This window comes from Camelina sativa, chromosome 19, assembly GCF_030686135.1.
Source record: "Camelina sativa cultivar CO46 ecotype springtype chromosome 19, ASM3068613v1".
NCBI lineage: Eukaryota > Viridiplantae > Streptophyta > Magnoliopsida > Brassicales > Brassicaceae > Camelina > Camelina sativa.
The window spans coordinates 2125034-2147090 of NC_141898.1; the positions used below are offsets into that span (position 1 = coordinate 2125034).

Sequence of the window (22057 nt, forward strand, 5' to 3'; positions counted from 1 at the left end):
CATTAAATTTATTCTTTAAGCTATAAAATAAAGTAAAATTATAAATCACCAATCACCTCAATGAAAATTTAGTTCATTGGGTAAAGAAGACGAAAAATCACGTTTTTACCAAAACGAAAAAAAGGAACATGACGTGGCGACCTGTTATTGGATGTGAAGGTTCAACCGTTGAGCATCATCATTCATGACGCTGGAAAGTTACCAAAATGTCCCTGTCAAGCTCAAGTTCTTTTTTTTGTCATCTTCTCTAGCTTCCCTCTGTTCGTCGTATGAAGAAGATGGGTTACGTTCTTTTTGCTTTCTTTGGAGATTCTAGTTATGGTTGGTTCGATCCTTCTCACCTTATTCCTTTTGAACCTCATGTCTCAGAGAAATCACAGCAAACTGATTCGATTCACTTTGCAAAAGCTGTGGAGGAAGCTATGGATGAAGTAGGTAGAAGGTCAGCTCTTGGTTTGACTTGTAGATGTCGGAATCCTTCTAACTTTAGGCCTACTAGTTTTAAAGGTTACTTTGCTGTTGATGTGCCTGATTACGAGCTTCCAGCTGTTTACTCTTCTAAGCAGATCCAGAAAGCTAGAGATAGTTTTTCATCTGTTCAAACTCTAGCTTTTGTGAAGGGATGTGCATTAGCACCTCTAGAGTGTGATGATTCAGAAGACAGCATAAAGTCTTTCCAGAAGAGAGTAGCGGTTTATGCTTTCCGCAGGGCAGTGTTTGAGGAGTTTGATGAAACATATGAGCAGGCCTTCAGGGCAAGATCTTCAGTGACGACACAGGAACCACTTAATAGAGCACCCACTCGAGGTAGCATCACCTTTCAGCGATCCTGGCATTGTTTTCAATACATTTGTAATATTTCTGCTTCATTTTCCGGATTCGATGAAGTTATATTGAACCTTTATCCTATGTATCACAGAGATGCGGTACTCTATACTATAAATTTGGTGATCTCTATGAGGCTTTTTTTGTTTGCTGCTCGAGTCACAGAGTTTTGCGTCTTTGATATCCTTGAATTGGCCATTTTAAGGCTGTTTTGGTAGAATTTATAGACTTTAGAGTTGTATACTTAGAATGCTTCAAAAAAGGCATGGCATATTTTTTATCTTAAATTCTGCATTTTAAAGCAATTTCACAATGTTAAGTGTCATTTTACCTTTTTAGTTTGCTTTACTTACATTGTTTTTGGGTGGTTGGAATAGATTTTATCTTTCCTCATGTGTTCCTTATGTTTACAGCCCCCTTGAGTGGCTCACTGGTCAGCGCAGTAACTCTGAGCAACTCAAAGATCTCTACGCAAGCTATGAAAGTAAAGGATTCTACTAAACAAGAAAAATATCATCCCAAAAGAAGAGAGGAAGCTTGTGATATGACAGTTGAATTTGGCCAGGTCCAAGCATCTTTTCAGCTTCAGAGCATCGACGGATCTTCAGCTGGGGATCATATACTGCAGAGAAGGACTCCACATCTCCAAACGCCCAGGAAACATGAGCATACCGGAATTGTCAGCGTGAACTTTACCTCTTCAAGTGGTGATATTCCTATAAAGAAATCCTCTGTTTCAAAGCTCTCACATGATGATGACAAGGGTTTATCTAAAGAATCAAAGGTGAGAATGGGAGAAGAAGCTGCTCTATTTCCAGACCATGAGAGATTTAAAGCAATGACCAGCCTTAAACAAGATGAGACTGGCACAAATTCTAGATCTAACGAAGGCGAAGGCTCTGTCCGGCCATTTCTTGAGGGGAAATGTTCTGCAGGAGTTGGGATAAAGAAAGGCAATGACCTGAAACGGTTTTCTGAAGAAATGAATTCTGAGAATGTTCCTCCAAAGCCGAAGAAGAAGAAAATGAAGAAAGAGTCTGGGTCAGAGCTGAACCGTGACAGTCCAAATAAGAGGAAAGCTTTGTCTTCTGGGGAAGCTTGGGCCAAGAAACCATCTCAATTAGATTCATCAAAGAGACACCCCAATAAGTTGATTATGAGAAACTCTAAACTTGATAGTCTGCAGCTGTTGAGTAATTTGCAAGCTCTCTCGCTTGACCCTTTCTTTGGATCCTCGGATAGAAGTTCCACTAGAGTTGTAAGACAGTTCTTTTTGCGTTTCCGATCGTTTGTTTACCAGAAAAGCTTGGCCGCATCTCCTTCCACGACAAATCCGTCAAAATGTGCAAAAACTTTGAGCAGAACCAATAAAACATCAAACTCCAACTCCGGGAGAAAACGCCTTTCCTCTGCCCAGCAACAAGATGTCCCATCAACTAAGAAGCTAAAGAATACCAATCATTTCAAGCCAATGGCCTCTGACAAGAAAACCAACCAAGAAGCAACGAAGAGACCAAGTCTTGCACCTTTTAATCTGGTAAGAGACCGAGGTGGTCCAGTCCCCATCAATGCCAAACCGGCTATAGGTCAACCAGAAAAGAAGATGGCTCCATCTGCAAGGGTCGTTGAGCCAACAATGCTGGTCATGATGTTTCCTCCTGGTACATCTCTCCCTTCCACCGCTCTGCTTAAGGCGAGGTTTGGACGCTTTGGACAGTTGGATCAATCAGCTATCAGAGTTTCCTGGAAATCCTCGACCTGCCGTGTTGTCTTCCTGTATAAACTCGATGCGCAGACTGCCTTAAGATATGCATCAGGAAGCAACTCTATCTTTGGCAACGTGAACGTGACATACTTTCTCCGCGACATGAATGCTTCCTCTGCATCCGGAGATTATGAACTGAAGAAAGCCAAGACAGACGAACCAATCACTGAACCATTGAACGAGCGGCTAGAGCAAACACCGCCAGTTAGCCAACCAAACATCCACTCAAGTCCTGTTTGAAAAAACCGTGCAAGAACGGTAATGGTAACCACAGAACAGCACGAGTGAGATTCATGTTGGGTGGGAAAGAAACAGAGACACCATTTTTAGTTTCGGGTAGAAACAATGGAAATCACGTTTCTTCTTCATCATCATCATCATCATCTGTTGCTATGGAATATGTTAGTCAAAACACGGTTCCGTTAACATTGCCTCCGATTCTTCCTCCCTCTTGGCAAAACTCAAAACCGAAGCCTGCTGCTAATAATGAAGTGGATCACGTCGAGCCACCACTAAACCCGTCGCAGCATACGGTGGACATCTCCCAGCAGATGATAAAGCTGTTAACAAGGTGTAACGATGTTGTGGCTAACGTCACGGGTTTGTTGGGTTACGTCCCTTATCATTCCTTATGGAAATAGTACATATAACTAGATTCTACAGTATTTTTATATTACAGTAGGTAGTATGGTTTACTTGTACTCTCTCTCTATCAATATCCGGAGTTATAAACCAAATTGAACCGAAACTAAACCAACTTTATTGGGTTTCCTATTTTACCACGAAAAATTATGTATCAAATGAAATAAAAATTGATAATATATTCACTTTTAGTTTTTACACGCTAGCAAGGTGTAAAAAACTAAAAATATTACGTTTTTGTTTTGCCTTTGAACTTTGGTACGCCATGACATTTGCATATGTGATATGTCTAACATGGCATAATCATATTTTATTTTATTAAAAAGCGGATATTATCGAATCTAGCAAATATATTTTTCTTATCTAGAACAGAATAATATACCAAAAAAGCTTTTTGATTTGGATGCAAATCCTTAAAACGATATATATACAGGATATATATATTTCCCAAATCTCCTGATCCCTTTCTAAGTTACTCGTCTCTTTTCTCCTCTTCTTCATTCTTCGTCTACTGATTCTCCACACTTACTTATAATGGATTATTATCAACCGGTTGAGGTTAACGTTCTATCAGCTCAAGATCTCGACTCCGTAAATCTTTTGTTCAGACCAACCGTCTATGTTTCTGTCTCGGTCACGCGTGGTTCACGTGACCAGCAAGTCACCCCAGCTGCTACGTGCGGTAAGAAAATCTTACGGTGGAACTACTCTATGAAATTCTATATAGAAGATGACAAGGTTCGAAGGAATGAGTCAGTGTTTGTGTTTCAAATCAAGTGTAAGAGATTTTTCGGGTCCGACCAAGTCGTTGGGAAGCTTTTCGTACCGGTAAAGCAATTGCTTCACTTAATTGAAGAACAGACGATAACCGAGCATGCCAATATAAATTTTCAGGTCGTAACCGAGACTGGAAAACCAAAGGGTAGTATATGTTTAGGATTGAGATTTGGATGTATTTTTAGGGGACAAATCAGAGGTTATGATCCGGATAATGCTAGGGTTTATGAGGGTTATAGATTAGGAGTTTGGGGGAATATTAGACATGAGCCATCAGCTCCTTGTGAAGACGACAATATCTATGCTTAGAATCGATTATTCATTATTTCTAATATTTTTTTCATATCTTGTTATTATTGTTATATTACTCTATATATATGTATATCTCCGGAATTTAAGTTTAGAAAAAACAAAATAAAATTTAGCCATTAGCGCGAAAAGATATATTTCTCGATGTTACCCTTCGTGTATGGTGTCAATGGTAAATCATATTATCTTTTGTATTATAGTGTAGGTTAATTAATAGATCGAAACTTGTTATTGGTAAAATATTATCTTCAATCATAAGGTGAAAGTGAAACTAAATAATGTATTAGCAAGTAGGATATAATATATGGAGTAGATAAAAATAAAACGTGTATCGATGATACACTTAACACATCCACATTTCTCTCCCGATTGAAACTCGATCGGAAACTTCCAAATAACTGAGGTAAAAAGCTATAGCGTATAGGTCATGCAAATCTATCTCTATATATGTTGCTGGGAGCTTAATTAAATATTCGTGAGCCGTGGCATGCCTCTGTTTGCAGGTAAACCATGGACCCAGTGTTGTAAGACCACAAAATAGTCAAAATAGTAAAAAATTGTAATGCAATATCTTTTTAGTTAATTTATGTATTTAGTTCAAAAATGTGTTTACGTTTTTGTTTTAAAAATATATGATATTTTGTTTGGTATTAATGCTTCTTATTTCATATTTTTTAATATTTTATTTGTATTAATAGAATATTATATAATGTATTAGATGTTAAAAAGTAAAATGAAAAACTAGATGAAAGTTAAAAACTTATATTAAAATTTTATATGAAAAAATATTTTTAATCAACTAACAAAATGCTAATGTGACAATAAAAAAATAGATGGTATGATGATATCTGAGAGTCTATTTTATAAAAATATTTTACTTATGTTTTTGTTGATATTTTACATATGTTTTGCTTATTTTTTTGTTAATATTTATTCAACATTTCAAAAAACAAAAAAAAATGACTAATTTATTGTATATATATATATATATTTAGGGGACAATGGTGAATATCTCGATCGTGTTACCCTTCGTGTATGGTGTCAATGGTGAATCATATTATCTTTTGTATTATAGTGTAGGTTCAAACTCCGATCCCACGGACTTGATCGATGAGGATCATTACAACCCACCCATCATGCACCTGTAAGAATTACCAAAATAAACAAATATCAATAAATGAGTTTAAACATAACAACGTGTTTACACCTAGAAAAGCCCGAGTGAGATGGTTTTGACTTTGATGCATTGAATTGAAACCTCCTAACATTTTAGAAGGTTTATGAAGATTCTACCCATTCACAAAAAGATTTTGACATTTGTGTTATTTAATTAAGGATTGTTTGTTTCAAATATTTAATGCCTAGCAGTGAAAGAGAAGTACTCCCATATCTGTTAATAATATATATCGTGTTATTTAATATTTTGTAGGTTAATTAATAGATCCAAACTTTTCTTTGAAATATATATATATATATATATATATATATATTATTTTCAATGTAAGTGAAACTAAATAATGTATTAGTATTAGTATTAGTTATAAACTTATGATAAGGATCGGGGATTATACTTGGTACCGATGACCGTGCGAGGGTTTAAACGGGACCTCGTTCTGTCGTTCATATATACTCAGCATGATCATTAATTAGAGGAATAATAATCACGTTCATATCCTTATCAGATTCGGGATCAGTAACTTCACGGACAATTATATTTGTTTTTATCAGGTTTTCTACTGAATTTTATAGGTTACCAAAAATATTACTCGCTATAATTATTATTCTTAATATTATTGAACTATTTGGTTATTTCAATATAGTAATAAATGAAGTAATCAAATACTAGAAACGAGCTAGATAAGAGAGAGATTTCAATCAACATCACTACACTGATTTATAAAAATGAATATAGTTTCTCTCATATTTAATTCAATAACTTGATTTATTATATATAATAATTCTCACAAGTCAATATGTAATCATATACTATTAGTTTTATGATTTCTTTCTTTTAACATAGGCAGAGGCAGCAAATGAAAAAAAAAAATGAATAAAGATGATCATTTTGCCAACAAATTAAAAAAGGACATTTTATTATTGTTATGTCCATAAAGCTCCTAGACAATACAGTATTTAGCACCTCATGTATATTTCACAAAAACAAAAGAAAAGAAAAACGGAGAATAAAATCGTGGTCCCGAAACCTCTGTGGGAGAGAGAGGCTTTGGGTTGTCAATAACTTTGACTCTTACTTAAGCGGACTATATGTCCGGATAAAATTTCCCTGCCCTAATTTAGCCGAAAGAGAGTGAGAGAGAGGTAAGAGCTTCATCTTTTATCCTCCTTCTCCCCAAGTTATCTCTTTTTTTTTTTAGCTTTGTTAAGAGAAAAAGGTGCAGTCTTTGTTAAAAAACTTTCAACGAAACTTAGATCTTTCTCATTTTAAATGCTTTTAGATGTTAAAGATTAGATATTAAGAAAGTTGGAGTTTTATTGGTATGTTTCTTTTACATGTAGTATAGTTTCGTCTTCGTTCTCCCTGACATTTTTCTACTTATAAGGTTCTTCAAGAAAAAGGTGAAGTCTTTCCAACGAAAACTTCATTCTTTCTCATTTTAAATGCTTCTAGATTTAGATCTGTAAGAAAAAAGTTTGAGTTTTTTTTGGTATGTTTCTTTTAGTATAGTTTCCGTCTTCCTTCTCCCTGAGTTTTTTCTTCTTGGATTCCTCTAGAAAAAAAGGTCAAGTCTTTCCAACAAAAGCTTCAATCTTTTTTCATCTTGAGGGTTTTGATGTGCAAAGACTAGATTTTTATAAGAAATTTCTAGTTTTTTGGTATGTTTCTTTTACCTGTATAGTATAGTTTCGTCTTCGTTCCCTGAGCTTTTTCTTCTTGCGTTCCTCTAGAGAAAAGGTGAAGTCTTTCCAACTAAAACTTCAATCTTCTTCATTTTAAAGGTTTTTGGATGTCCGAGACTCGATTTTTATATAAGGAAAGTTAAAGTTTTGTTTGGTATGTTTCTTCTTCTAGTGGAGTATATCTTCGTTCTTCATCAGTTTTATTTGGGGTTCTTCTATATTAAAGTTGTAAACTTTTCTATGATCTTAAGACGTCGTCTCTAGTTTATTTGATTTCGCAAGTCTTTCTCTGATTCTTAGCTTTCTGTTGATTTGTTTGTGCATTAATTTCTTACTTCAACAATTTTCATCTTATAAAGGGTGGGTATTACTATTTGGGATGTCAAAGCAACATTTTCATTTCCCATCAGTTGTCTTTGGGTTCTTTTATTCAAAAATGTAAACTTTCTTTTTCTCTATCTTAACCGTATATATAATCGTATTTGTTGTCTGATTTATTTTGCAGGTCACTTCACTATCTGACTGATCTGACTCCGTTTGATATACAAGAGGAGCGAGAGGATGGATCCGGTACGATACTTACATTAATTACTAGCTTCTTTAATTCAGATTATAGTTAAATATATAACTTGCTCTTTATGTGATTGGGTTATAGCTTGATGTGATTTGATCCTTCTTAAATGTATATTGCTATCTAGGTTAATCTCTCAATAAGAAGGATCGGATATAGTTATCTAAAATATATATTGGTATCTTCGTTAATCTCTCAATTAGAAGGATCGGATATAGTTAGTTTTCAATAGTATATGACTTGTACAAAAATACTAGTATATCATTGTGGTTATTGTTTGAAACTAATAAAATATATGTCTTTTTATATAGAACAAGCATCCACTAAAGGCTCCTATTGGAGGGAAACCCAATAGAAAAAACCAAAATATCCAAGCAAAAGCCGCAGCTGAATTGAGGAAAAGAGCTGAAGCGGCGGCGTCATCCTCTCAAGCGACCAATGAAAAGACATTCCGTGAGGTTGTACAATTAATTAATGGTTATATTTTCTTAAATATATAGTACATATTACTTCTACTTACCTTCTATTTTGATATGATTATTTTTCAGCTCTTAGGCATAGTTGATTGCATCATAAAAGATTGGGGTGCTGAGGCCGGTCAAATCATTGGTCGTAATGGACCAAGGAGATAGAGGTATACATAATTAAAACACTAAATATTTTATTTTTTAAGTTTAGTGTTTCGAAAAGAAAATTAACTGCTTATTTTAATGCATCCAGACATTTGCTGGGCAATTTGCTTTGCAGGCCTTACGCAAGCTCTTCATAACATGACACGTCCAGTCAACCAGCATGTGGAGATTTCAATTGAAGAACTGATAAATCAAATCAAGCCTGGTGCATCAGAAAGCTTTGGACTTGCCAACCTTAAGATAGCCATCAAACACATTGCTAAGAATGGAATCTTGAAGCAGCCAGCAAGAGAAAAAAAATCTCAAGAGGTAAATAATTATGTGTTTATGATGTGACATTGTTAGTTTTGTTAACATTCATTGAACTGAATTATAAATATGTAAATTTTTACTAGGCCAATGCTGTGGGGACGAGATATCACGAAACTTTTCAACTCCACCAAGACGTGGACGCTGACTTTCTCCAAGCAAGACTGGATAGGTATCCTGTTGCTTTGATACTGCAGATGGACGCTGAATTTTTAGCTCTTGGCCAGGTTAGTAAAAAGGTTTAATAAGTGATAACATCATTAATATTATTATGAGTTTAAACTGAAATGATTATCTCAGTAAATTTGATCTCAAAAGAAAAGTAATTGAATATTTTCTTCTTCTTTTTTTTTTCCAGGACGGTATTTATCACATGCGAAAGAAAGCACCCATAACCAAAGACACTTCTTTTCACTGCATGCTACTGATTGGATACGGTGTAACTAGGGAAGGTAAAACTTTTTTCATTGGGCAAAATTCTCACGGTGAAGAGTGGGGCTGCAAGGGTTATGCCATCGTCTTTATCAATAACGAATGTGACATATTCTGTCGACAAGACTAGGTTGTTTCTTTTCTTTTTCCTTTCAAGGATGAACTTGTCTTTTTACTCTTCTTAATGACGTAACTTTGAATACTCAAGTTATCTGTGTAATAACTGGTTCCTATTTGTTTAGATATTTTAATTGCTTATTATCAGAAATAGCCTTAAAAAGTAGTAGATGATGGAGTACTAGAGATAAACTTAAGCCACATTCATAAAGATCCGGGTAATATACAGAATCCTACTAGAGTCGTAAAAGAAAGTAGCCCTTGTAAAATTCTTAACTGTTTTCTTCAATCTTTGAATACTCATGTTATCTGGGTAATAAATGGTTCCTACTAGTTCGGATATAGATGATGGAGTACTAGCATCAATCATAATCATAAATAGTCTTGAAATTTTATTACAACCAATTCATAGCAGAAGATAAGAAATGGAGTACCAATTCATAGCAGAAGATAAGAAATGGAGTACAAATCTCAATCAACGAGATAAACTTAACATAGCTGGCGAAATTCAGAAAGATCCGGGTAATACACAATCGGTCTTTAACGTAGAAAAATACTAGTGAATAACTAATTGGTCTACTAGACTCGTTACAGAAAGCAGCAGGCTAAAACAACAAGCTTGTGAAATTCTTCAACTGCTTTATTCCATAACCTCCTCGGCTACCTCTTTCACTTGATCTCTTTCAACTAGCACATTGACAACAAAATCAGATGTTAACAGTAAGTTGGTAGGCTAAAAGAAACAGACAGAACCAGCCATATCTATATGCACCATTGCCATCATTTTTACGAGATAACAATCAGAGTGCCCATTGTCTAACCTAGTCTAGAAGCGACATTGTTTCATACACTCCACAATCAAGCTAAAGCAGAAGAGTCTCACACAATATATTCCATGTCGAGAAGACAAAACCAGAAGATCAAATGTGTTAACCAACCCCTAGAAGTAGATAAAATTTAGTGAAGTGTGGTTTCTTCAGTGAATGGTGTGTCTCTGTTCTAGTCATTCAATATACAAAACTACATGGAGAGATGTTAATAGAAGAGGATACCGAATTTTGGTGGAGAAGTGGGTCTGCAAAGGATGGGATAAGTAATGCCAGCAGACCAAGCCACTTTAGCTTGATACTCGACTAGAGGTGCATCAGGAGAGTCAGACTCTCTAGCAGCAAAAGTGATGTAGTACTTTGTGCAGCTCCCTGCCTTGAAATTAGCCCTCAAAACATGCTCGCAAGTCACATTTAATCCCTGGGAAACAAAATAGAGACAATTTAAGAATGGCTCTCATATATACCCTGACACTTGGAACTCTGAAAAGCCAAACTAGAGATACTAGAGACTAGAGAGAGTTGGCTTACCTTTCGTTTGTTATATTTTTCAACACAAAGAGATACCATGTCTGCTAAGAACTGACGAACTGTGATACCTCGACGCATTTTATCATCAAGACCCGGGACTGTAGCAATCCCACCCCAGCAGCAAGGTGGGAATTTGTCAGTTGCCTCGAAAAAGCCCTAAAAAGTAAAAACCAAAACAAAACAAAAACTAGGATGTTACTTGGTATTTACGTAGTGACTAGTGGAGATCAAAAAGGATGAAGATGATAATACCTTGGTTTCGATGACCGTGCGACTTTTAAAACGGGCTTTCTTCTCAAGTTCCTTGTCCATATACTCCTCCTCAAACCCAGAGGAATGATACTCCCGTCCCTCGAAGCTATCCTTATCCCATTCCGAATCACTATCCTCCTCCTCCTCCTCGACACCTTCTTCTATGTCGCCATCGTTTTCACCGGGATCCTCCTCCAGGTTCGTTGTTTCGACCTTGCGCTTCCCCAGCAAAGAAGAGTCATCTCCGGTGGGAATTTCCATGGCCTCCGTCGGTTGAGTCTCGCAAGATCCGTCCTTTCTATCGGTCTCGCTTGATTTGGTAGAAGCCATCCCCGATTATTTGAGTAAACCCTAATTCCCCTTTTCAATTCAAGTTGGGGCTTTTCAAAGAGCAAAGTTATACACGATTTTAAAAGTTATATCAGTAATTTTATGCCTCTCCGTGACACTTATTTTACGTTTGTGCCATCGAAAAGAGTCAGTTTTTTTTTTTTTCTTTATTACTCAATCTATGATTTTGTTACAAAATTTATGTTTGTAGATTTATGACACAGTTTATGTTTGTAGATTTGGATTGAATATTTTTAAATTTAGGACACAGTTTTTAAGGGTAGAGTTTAGTGTTTAGAATTTAGTTTTTGAAAGTTGAAAGTTTAATTTTAGATTTGTGGTATTTTTGATTTAAAAAATATTTTAGTGCTACTTTAGAAAACAAAGTAATTTTTAGTTTTATTTATTAATGGTATTTTTGGAAGAAAAAAAACTCATTTGAAGGTATTTAGGAGATTTGTTTTCTAGGAAATTCAGAATATATTAAAATGAGAATAATCTTGACCTCTTGTCAAACTATGGCTTGAGTAAACAAATATTTAGCATTGAAGAATATATGTTATAAGCAAGAATGATACAAAACTTGGTTCATTGAAGAGAGGTTTTGAAAATATGATTTTTATTGAATTTGTAAGAATTTAGAAATCTATACAAATTTCGTGTTATTTAATTGTGTGTTTCATTGGTTTATGAATTTTATTAAATCCTAGTGTTTGTTAGGTAGTAAAAAATTTCTAATGGCACTGTAAGTTAGTAATAAATAAATAAGTAGAAAGTAAAGGTAAAAACAAGAAGCAAATCTCAACTTTTATACAGTATGATTTGGATAGAATTTTAACAGATACTATTAAAATATCTTTCATTTTTCTATTCACTTTAACTCTTTCAATTCAGTCAATCATTTCAAAAAAAAAAAAAAAACCTTCTATAATAAACTATTTATTGTTTTTTAAAAACAATAAATTATTTATTGTTTGTTATTAATTATTAATTAATTTAATACTTATCTAACGACTAGTATTTTAACTTATAAACAGACTGACACTATCAGAGTAAGCTTTATTGATAGACTGGTGTGATGCGTGGTAACGATTTGTGTACATTTATAATAAATACATACATATTGTTGTTCAATATTATTTCCAATCGTTATGATTTATGACCAAAACAAATAAATACATATTGTTGTTCAATATTATTTCCAATAGTTATGATTTAACTACAGTGTGAGTTATGAGTGTTAGGCCATCTTTATCTGCACAACTATGAGGCTGTTCTAAGGCATTTTTAAAATAAAAATATTGTAACAGTGGATTTAGAACATTTTTTTTTTGTTCTTCAATAAGAACTGATTTAACCTCAGTTCTTATAGGACGTGGGTTAAGCTGATTGGTTGAGATTTTTTGCAAAGAAAGAAAATTTTTCATTTTTCTTTCTCTTCGAAATCGTTTTCTTTTTTCTCTCCAAAACGGCGAAAGCTTCGTGGTCACCATCTTCGCCGACTAAAAGCTACAAGGTGAGAGAGAAGTCCATTTCTGTCACCGGAGAGGGAAGAAATTAACTGGCAGCGATGTTAATCGGAAGAGCTTTTAATCGTCAACCCGATTCCGATACTCAGCCATCAGAATCTTCTTCGTCTTCGTCGTTCACGTTCGAGAAAGAAATTGAGAAACCCGTCTTAGTTCTGTATCGATGATAGATGCTAAGAAGGAGAAGCATCAGGTGCGATTGAATTGCTTTCATTTTTTTTTGGAGGTTTTGTAATGGTGCGATTGAATTGCATTGATTTGTGTAGATGTAATGGGAACTGCTGAATGGAGAGCCATGAAGAGTCCATCTTACTACAAGCGTGGTGATTATGTTCCTGGACTCAAGGTCAGCTTTTGAATCTTCTTATTTGTTTTAAGGATTGATGTGAGAGTTTTAAGATGAGGGAGGAGAAGTTTGGTTGGCTTATATTATCTTTGAGCAAATGGATTAGTTTCATTTCCTGAATCACATGAAGTTCCTAGTTTTCCATATAGAAAACAGGTAGTATGTTAGCAACTTGGTACTACAGAGCTCTTTCATTCGCTAGCCTTTCACTTTAGAGATGTAATGAAAATCATTAGTCGATAATGATGTCATGGTCCTCTATTGTTAACAGATTCATGGTGCATTATTACTGTAATCTTTCGTTTGATGTTTCTTCCCTTCTTTGCTTTCATGACTGTAATCTTAAATAAAGCATTCCTTCTTTCTTGTAGAACGAAACTTTCAATGGACATTACAAGAAAGCCCGAAGGTTTTGGTTTTAAAACTGCAGGGATTTGATTTTTAAAACTACAGGTTCTGTTTTTGTTCCAACAGGTTTTGGTTTTGAAAACTGCAGTTAATACTTTCTGGTTTTGGTTTTTAAAACTACAGGTTCTGTTTTTTTCTTCTTGCAGGTTTTGGTTTTGGAAACTGCAGTTTCTGTTTTGAATACTTTCAGGTTTTGGATTCACTGGTGTTTTCAGGCTGCCTCTAGTTGATGGTTGCAGATTGTTGGACCGTTTAGTTTCAGAGTGGAGTCTGGAATTCAGATTGATCTGAAGAATGGAGCTAACCCCGTGACTGTAGATAAGACAATATTTGCTATGGAATATGCTATTCAAGTGCTTGCTTCTGCCAAGGTTGTTGCTTGGTTCTCCCACAACAGAAAGAATTCATGGTTGAGCTTCGTTTCTTTGAGATATAGTATCAGGACTTTCCACTCAAAATGTCTAGCTTGATCCTATGAAGATTGTAGTCGTCTTGCAGAGAAGTAAATAGACAATGTTTGATTTTTTTTCAGTTTCTTATGTTAAACAGAAGAATGATTTAATAGAAGGGAAGTTTACATCTTGTTATAGTGTGATGTCTACCAAAACTAGTTACAGGACAATCCAGTGGAAGCTTCAAATGGTCTTCCTTATACTTGATAGACACAAGACAAAGACCATGAGGCGGTGCAGGCAAATTTGTATACTTTGCAAGCTCCCTCCTGTCTTTGGTTTCCAGAATCATTGGGACAATATCTGAATCCAATGCTTCTTTTCCAATCTGAACCAGCAAAGCTACCTGCAAATGTGGAAAGGACTCAGCAGACTAAAAACATTACTTCGCCTTGTCAAGCATCGTTAAAGAGAACACAAAACTAACCATGTTTCTCACTTGTCTGTACAAAAAGCCTGAACCTTCAACTTCAAGCTGTAGAAGAGATCCCTAAACACCATGTTTCTTTGTTTGGTTTTTAAAAAAAAAATTATTTACAATGTTTTGTTGTTTCATAAAAATTTGGTATTGTATTTTGAATTTAGTAAAAGTTTTATAAGTTTGAAATTTAAATGTTCTTTTATAATTTTTATAATTTATAAGTTTATAAGTTTAAGAATATGTTTAAGAATAATATATAATTGTAATAAGTTTAATTGTAATATTATATACCAAATTCATTAGATTTTATAATTGAAATATGTTTAAAAATATTATATTATTAAATCTTATGATCTTAAACATGTTCTCCCTATAACTAATTTTTTAGCAAAAGATCTTAACTACTGATCTTAGATTATTTTTCTAATATATTTAATCTAAGAACACAAAAAAAAGTTGTCCCTTTAAAGATGCCCTTATGATGACTGTATTTTTAGCCTCAACTGCACCATGAGGCACTTGATCATCATTAAATATGGTTAATACCAATTCCAATCTATCTCCATTTCTACCTCCAAACTCCATTTTTGAGAAAAATCTTCTCCAATCCCACTTTATTTCCATCTCCAAAATAGAGATTTCTATATTTGTCTCTATATTTGGAGACTTTTAATTCATTTCTCCATTTTGGAGTTGAGCTTTTTTATTTGCAAATCAGTCCATTAAATTTATATAGATTTATATTTTATATATAAATACAGTTAAATATTATTATTTTCTACTTAAACTTATAAATAATAATTTTAAAATTTAACAATTAACATATATAACATAGAAAATGGACAATACAAACAAAAGTACAAAATAACATTACTATCAATAAAAATTTAAACACATAATATGACTTAAACTGAAGATTAGAAACAACTTAATACAACAAATACTAATAATTGATGAATATTGTGTAATGTAATGTTGTTCAATAATAAATTTTAAATATAAATAACATGCTAAAAAAATTCTTTTTTGCTAAAAATAAAATAATTGGGTCAAATTTGTAATTTAAATAAATAAAAGATCATTATATAAATTAATAATAAGATGTAAGAAGAATATTCTAAGAGTATTTTCTTTTGGAGTCAAATATGGAGAAATAGGTTGGAGTAAAACCATCTACGAAATGGAGTTACTCCAAAATAGAGTAAAAAATGAAGAAATGGGTTGGAGATGATATATTAACTGCAAAAATTACTTTATAATATTTTATATTCATCGATAAGACGATAAATGATTTAAATTATCAATTTACTGAACACTTGTTGCAACTTGCAAGTCTGCATTGACTTATATTTTATCGACAGCTATTGCCTATTTGTTGTGAGTATAAATTTTTTTTCACGAAAGGTTGTCTATTTTTTGTAATTCATTACTCTGTGACTTTTTGAGTTACGAGACTTATGACTGATTATTGACCTCATATGATGTGACAACTGGTGACAATACTGAGCCTTTAAAACACAATTAAGAGCCTAAACTCTAACATGTAGTGTCTATAGGAGTGTTAACTTTTGTGCTTATACAAGTTGCTTAGCTGTTTTCCAATATTGGTTGGATAAAAAAGTCATGGATGGAAGACGAAATACTAATAAACTAGGAGATATCCCGTGCTTAAAGCACGGATCAACATTTTTTAAAAAATTATATTTTTTTTAAAGTTATTTCGTTTGAAATAATATTTATTTTTAATTGTTCTGTAAATCTATTAGTCTATTTGAATACTAATTATTTTAGAATATTATAGTATTTTATTTTTGATGTATTATTACAGTTTTATATTGTTTGTTTGTTGTATTTGCATCATATTTTGTGAAATATAAAATAGTAATTTTAATATTATAATTGTGAGAAAATAAAAATAATTAATTTATTATCTAGATAAAATAGTTTTACCAACCCGCCAATGTTAAAATTAAAACACACATTTTTCATAGATTGAGTGATATATCTTCGTTTTTTAAAATCCAAATCACAACATATGCAGAAAATTATGTATTTTATTAATCATAAGTATTATATGAAAATTCCAAACATTTGTAAATAAAATTAAATAAAGATGATAGGAGAATCATAATTTGAAATCTTAACAAAATCTTTAAATTTAGTTTTACCAAAATATTTTGTTATTATTTTTTTAGATTTTTTAATATTTAATCTGTGAGTGTTTTTTGTTTTTTAGTTAATTATATTTACTTAAATTAATTAATTAAGTTATATTAAATTTTTTTAATAGCAATTGAATGTAATTTTTTACACATTTTAAGGTTAGTTTCATATTTGTACTTTCCAATTAATATAGTAGAATAATAATTAGTACTGTATCATTAGACCATCTATTCTGGTAGATTCTCTTACCATTACTCTTATTAAAAAATTAATAAAAGGGAGACAGAAGAGAAAAAACGGGGAAACGTTTTTTCCCATAGTAACTTGAGAATCGGTACTCATAACAAATAAGACAGGTAACAAATAAGATAGGTGTTATGTGTTCAGTGGAACAACTATTAATAAATAAGTAAATAATAATAATTCGTGAAAAAAATATTTTTTTTTATCTTTTTGAAAAACATTGGCCGGTTACTCCAGTAATGATGCCCTTATAAATTATAAGAAATTGCATCATGTCATATATGCTTTGTTTTGCATAATGCTGTTTTTTTTTATTTCTTTTAAATCCTTCCGGTTTCATATGAAATGCATAGTAAGTACTACTCCCTTTATCAAATTGTTTGTTGCTTCATCAATAGATTGACTTCCTTTAACAAACAAAAAAGGGCATATGTAGATTGACGTGTATTCTCATGTTTGATATATTACACATTTACACCTTACATATATGTACGCTGATAATAAGTAATATAGTTTCCTTTGGAGTCAATATAATATATATTGAATTCCCATACTCACTACTCACTAGCATATACATTTTAGGTCTTCTCGAGTTTCCCTACCACAATGATATATTATTGTTTGTAATAAACTAGTAATGAATTTGTGTACCATCTCTAAAGTTTGAAGAATATTGAGGATATCTCAACTAAAATGAAAAAGTAAGCGGATGAATCTTTATCAAAACAAAAAGTAAGGGGATGAATCGTTTGGTATTGTTGTGGCAGGAAGATATATCGTTATGAGTATATCTATTGATAGTTGTATTGCTATGGCTTAATTATGAGTATGCAAAATCTCCTAAATATGCAATTTTTATTTAAGAATTTTAATCTATTGATAGTTTTACTATAATATCTTCAACACAATTGAAAATCATATTCAGCAAAAGCTTCACTAATTAAAGTCAAATCATTGGCATTAGCATTGGGCCGGCCACCAATACAACGAAAGCAAGAAACGAAAATTTGCCGAGAATGATCTGCTGCTCAAAAACTATAAGCAAGAAGCCAAGAATGATACAAGACTTGGTTCACTGAAGAGGGGTATTGAAACATATGATTTTTATTGAATTTGAAAGAATTTAGAAATCTATACAAATCTAGTGTTATTCAATTGTGTATTTCATAGATTCTTTTTAAATTCATTTCTTATTCAATTTATTGGTTTATAAATTTTATTAAATTCTAGTGTTATTAGGTATTAAAATTGTTTTAATGGAAATTAGAACTAGAAAGTAAAGGTTCAAACAAGAAAAAAAATCACATTTTTATGGTATAATTTGGATAGATATTTTTTGTTTTCAGATCCCCACCCCTACCTCTCTGTATTATAAACAAACAATGCTTGTAGATCTTCTAACTTTTAAAGTTTTTAAGTGCAAGTAAAATAAAAAGAGAACATTAAAAAAAAAAAAAAAAAATCCTTAACTAATCTCATTAACCAAAAAGTTCGATATATGACTTACTTACCCAACAGGCCAACACTAATCATATTTCTTTCTTCCTCTGCTTATCATTATTTGGCTGTTTGGTTTATTGGGCTTGTTATACGAAGTGGAACTGAGATAAAGCTACACGTGGCTTGCTCTCATTCGTTAATTATTTTCCTAGACTCTTCAGAAAACTCATTTAATACAAAAAGATTTTGTGTATTAAATTTTAGATATAATCTTATTAATGTGAGTAGGGATATAAAATAAAATAAAAAATCTTGTCACATTTATGTATTATTTTAATGTTATCACTGAGTTTCAAAATTTTGAAGATGTAATTACTCAATTAATTTGGTACTAGGTACTATCCCGCGGAAAATCGCAGGCTGAACTTTTTTTTTGATGAAAATTTATAATAATTTATTTTATTATTATGTTATTCATAATGGTTTGTAATTAAAACTTTATTGTTGATATTATAATTGTTGTATTTAAAAATGTTTATTGAAAATCTGTCAATCAAATATTTGTTTATAATGAAAAAAATTATTTAAACCTTTGTGAAATATTTGTTATAATTGTGAAGTAAGTAAAAAGATATAACTAACATGTAAAAAAAAGTCTTATCTGTTAGTTTTTTTTTAAATATAAATTAGTTTTGATTCTATCAGATTTTTTTTTTTACTTTTTTACAATTTATTTTATTTGATGTTCCCTTATTTTCGTTTTTTGAATTAAAAATATTTATTTAATTAATTATTTTAATCTTAATTAAATTTTTCTAATAACAATTGAACGTAATTTTTTACACATTTTAAGGTGAGTTTTATATTTGTACTTCTCACTTAATATAATAGGATGTCTCCACTAACCACTTTTTAGACACAAATAAAAATGTGGATGTTCCAAGAAAAATACAAGACCACAAATTAGTTAGAAGTAACAGATTGTTTGACATATGTAAAAAGCCAAAAAGAATATAAGAGATACGTTGTCTAAAAAAAGAAGACCAAAACAGATGTTTTATATATTTGAAATAATGTCGTCAAAATCTACTTCAAGGTCAACGCAAAAGATAAGAAATGGAGTATGAATCTCAATCAACGAAATAAACTTAAGCGACATTCAGAAAGATCGGGGTAATATACACAATCCTACTTAGTAGAGTCGTTAAAGAAAACAGCCTTGTGAAATTCTTCAACTGCTTTCTTCCATCACCTCGTCGGCTACCTCTTTCATTTGATCTCTTTCAACTAGCACATTGACAACAAAATCAAATGTTAACTGTAAGTTGGTAGGCTAAAAGAAACAGACAGAACCAGCCATATCTCTATGCACCATTGACCATCATTTTTACGAGATAACAATCAGAGTGCTCATCGTCTAACCTAGTCTAGAAGCGACATTGTTTCATACACTCCACAATCAAGCTAAAGCAGAAGAGTCTCACAAATAATATTTGCCATGTCGAGAAGACAAAACCAGAAGATCAGATGTGTCAACCAAACCCTAGAAGTAGATAAAATTTAGTGAAGTGTGGTTTCTTCACTGAGTGGTGTATCTATTCTAGTCATTTAATTTAAATATACAAAACTAATTGGAGAGATGTGAATAGGAGAGGATACCGAATTTTGGTGGAGAAGTGGGTCTGCAAAGGATGGGATAAGTAATGCCAGCAGACCAAGCCACTTTAGCTTGATACTCAACTAGAGGTGCATCAGGAGAGTCAAACTCTCTAGCAGCAAAAGTGATGTAGTACTTTGTGCAGCCCCCTGGATTGAAATTAGCCCTCAAAACATGCTCGAGAATCACATTAAATCCCTGGGAAACAAAAGAGACAATTTAAGAATGGCTTATCATCATATCCTAAAAACACTTGGAACTCTGAAAGGCCCAAACTAGAGACTAGAGATTAGAGAGAGAGAGAGTTGGCTTGCTTACCTTTTCTTTGTTATATTTGTCAAGACAAAGAGATACCATGTTTGCTAGGAACTGACGAACTGTGATACCTCGACGCATTTTGTCATCAAGACCCGGGACTGTAGCAATCCCAGCCCAGAGGTAAGGTGGGAATTTGTCACTTGGCTCGAAAAAACCCTAAAAAACTAAACATAACAAAAATTAGGATATGTTATAAATATGACAAAAGATTCAAAATTTGATGAAAGAGGATGAGACCTTGGTTTCGATGACCGTGCGACGGTAAAGTCGGGCTTTCTTCTCGAATTCCTTGTCCATATACTCCTCATCATTCTCAGAGGAATGATACTCCCGTCCATCGAAGCTATCCTTATCCCATTCCAAATCCCTATCCTCCTCATCCTCCTCCTCCTCCTCCTCCTCCTCCTCCTCCTCTTTCTCCTCCTCTACACCTTCTTCTTTGTCGCCTTCGTTTTCACTGGGATCCTCCTCCAGGTTCGTTGTTTCGACCTTGCGCTTCCCCAGCAAAGAAGAGTCATCGCTGGTGGAAATTTCCATGGCCTCCGTCGGTTGAGTCTCGCAAGATCCATCCTTTCTCTCGGTGTCGCTTGATTTGGTGGGAGCCATGCCCGATTCTTTGAGTAAACCCTAGATTCCCCTTTTCAATTATTCAATTTGGGGTTTTTTCTAAGATCAAACGCACAGATAACAGAAACACACACAATTTAAAAGTTATATTATATTCCCCTCTCCGTGACACACACATTTGTGCCATTAAAAAGAATTCAGTTTTTTTTCTTCTTTTTTTTTTTTTGTAATATATGATTTTTGTTATCTATATACTATAATATAAAATGCAATCTATGAATACTACTTATTCTATAAAATAATTTCAAAATACCACAGTTTCATTTTTCTTTTCCCAAAATACTTCTACTAATTTAATTTTTCAACAATACTATTAAAAATGTTTGTTTTTCAAAAAATAACAGACATATGAAAATTGACTTTGACCATAATGCCATAATACCAAAGCTAGTAGTCCTCGCAAGTATGATGAGGTAAACAACAAGTAGAGAATTACAAGTATCTGATTGGGCCGATAGGCTTTCTATCTATGTTAACATATGTAACGCAAAGCTGATTATTAAAGATCAGTATATATTATTTTTGATTTTTTTCTAAACACTTATGTGTCACTCGGTCAACCTTCAAAATAACATTGGTTCGAGGGATGAAAACCACCTTAGCTTGATACTCAACTAACTAGAGGTGCATCATGAGGAGTGAGTCAGACTCCCTAGCAGCAAAAGTGACTTTGTCCTGCCCCCAAAACCTAAACGCCAACAAAACATCCAATCCCGATGATTCTCTCTTGGTTACTTGATTTAGATATTTCCTCTGATCTTTCCTTGTATTTGTTTCAGTTTAAAGTTGTTACTCTATGGGAGGGAATGTTGTAATCCCCAGTTGAAGTTAATGAAAGGTATGTGTTATTTATTTATTTTTTTTTTTTTTATTTAAAAAAAAAACAGACGTGGTTAACAAGATACCCTTAAGACTAAAACTAGAATATTGTCGAATTTTAAGAGACAAAAGAGGAAAATTTATGACACGACGACAAAGGATGATACCTTGGTTTCGATGAGCTGGTGTTTATAGACGGCATTAGATGAATACTCTCTCAGATTAGATGAATCATATTGCCGGCCATCGAAGCTATCATAACCCCATTCGGGCTCTTTATTTCTGTTAATCTCTCCGTCTTCACTATCCTCATCTAATTCGTTTTCTTCGACACCATCCTTGTCAGCTGTTTGCTCGCTTTCACCGGAATCCTCAGGGTTGGGAGTTTCGGCCCTGCGCTTCCCCAATAACGATAAGGCAACAACGCCGTTGGAAGTTTCAATGGGCTTCTTCAGT

General features: G+C 33.0%; 4 protein-coding genes, 1 long non-coding RNA gene and 1 pseudogene across 8 annotated transcripts; 4 read left to right on the top strand and 2 right to left on the bottom strand.

Moving 5' to 3' along the window:
* The first annotated feature begins 230 nt into the window (after positions 1-230).
* On the top strand, positions 231-3338 carry LOC104767334 (PWWP domain-containing protein 4-like). Its single transcript, XM_087503074.1, is given in 3 exon segments — positions 231-807; positions 1239-2810; positions 2813-3338. Coding segments are annotated over 3 exon segments (2529 nt in total). The 5' UTR covers positions 231-269; the 3' UTR covers positions 3232-3338.
* A 428-nt stretch (positions 3339-3766) lies between these two features.
* Positions 3767-4318, top strand: LOC104764198 (protein SRC2 homolog). 2 transcript variants are annotated; one of them, XM_010487685.2, is made up of 2 exons: positions 3767-4060; positions 4241-4318. In XM_010487685.2, exons 1-2 carry the CDS (start codon positions 3767-3769, stop codon positions 4316-4318), a joined length of 372 nt encoding a protein of 123 aa, XP_010485987.2. The 2 variants fall into 2 exon arrangements, with proteins under 2 accessions (XP_010485987.2, XP_087357034.1); XM_087500908.1 differs by having other exon boundaries at positions 3767-4318.
* Positions 4319-7622: 3304 nt separating this feature from the next.
* LOC104764199 (uncharacterized) lies at positions 7623-9301 on the top strand (annotated as a pseudogene). The gene is made up of 6 exons (XR_015591670.1): positions 7623-7747; positions 8060-8213; positions 8313-8382; positions 8469-8689; positions 8776-8916; positions 9048-9301. The product of XR_015591670.1 is annotated as an uncharacterized LOC104764199 (transcript).
* Positions 9302-9607: 306 nt separating this feature from the next.
* Positions 9608-11350, bottom strand: LOC104764200 (uncharacterized). Its single transcript, XM_010487690.2, has 4 exons — positions 10849-11350; positions 10597-10752; positions 10291-10486; positions 9608-9925 (listed from the first exon to the last, which is right to left on the bottom strand). Exons 1-4 carry the CDS (start codon positions 11176-11178, stop codon positions 9879-9881), a joined length of 729 nt encoding a protein of 242 aa, XP_010485992.1. The 5' UTR covers positions 11179-11350; the 3' UTR covers positions 9608-9878.
* Positions 11351-12384: 1034 nt separating this feature from the next.
* LOC104764201 (uncharacterized) lies at positions 12385-14044 on the top strand. The gene is made up of 4 exons (XR_763735.3): positions 12385-12900; positions 12974-13053; positions 13425-13506; positions 13608-14044. It is a non-coding gene; the product is annotated as an uncharacterized LOC104764201 (long non-coding RNA).
* Positions 14045-19219: 5175 nt separating this feature from the next.
* Positions 19220-20940, bottom strand: LOC104764202 (uncharacterized). Of its 2 annotated transcripts, none has more exons than XM_010487691.3 (4): positions 20393-20940; positions 20156-20311; positions 19840-20035; positions 19220-19467 (listed from the first exon to the last, which is right to left on the bottom strand). In XM_010487691.3, the coding sequence occupies exons 1-4, from the start codon at positions 20759-20761 to the stop codon at positions 19412-19414; spliced, it is 777 nt and encodes a 258-aa protein (XP_010485993.2). In that variant the 5' UTR covers positions 20762-20940; the 3' UTR covers positions 19220-19411. The 2 variants fall into 2 exon arrangements, with proteins under 2 accessions (XP_010485993.2, XP_087359201.1); XM_087503075.1 differs by having other exon boundaries at positions 20156-20319; positions 20393-20514.
* Positions 20941-22057: the final 1117 nt, after the last annotated feature.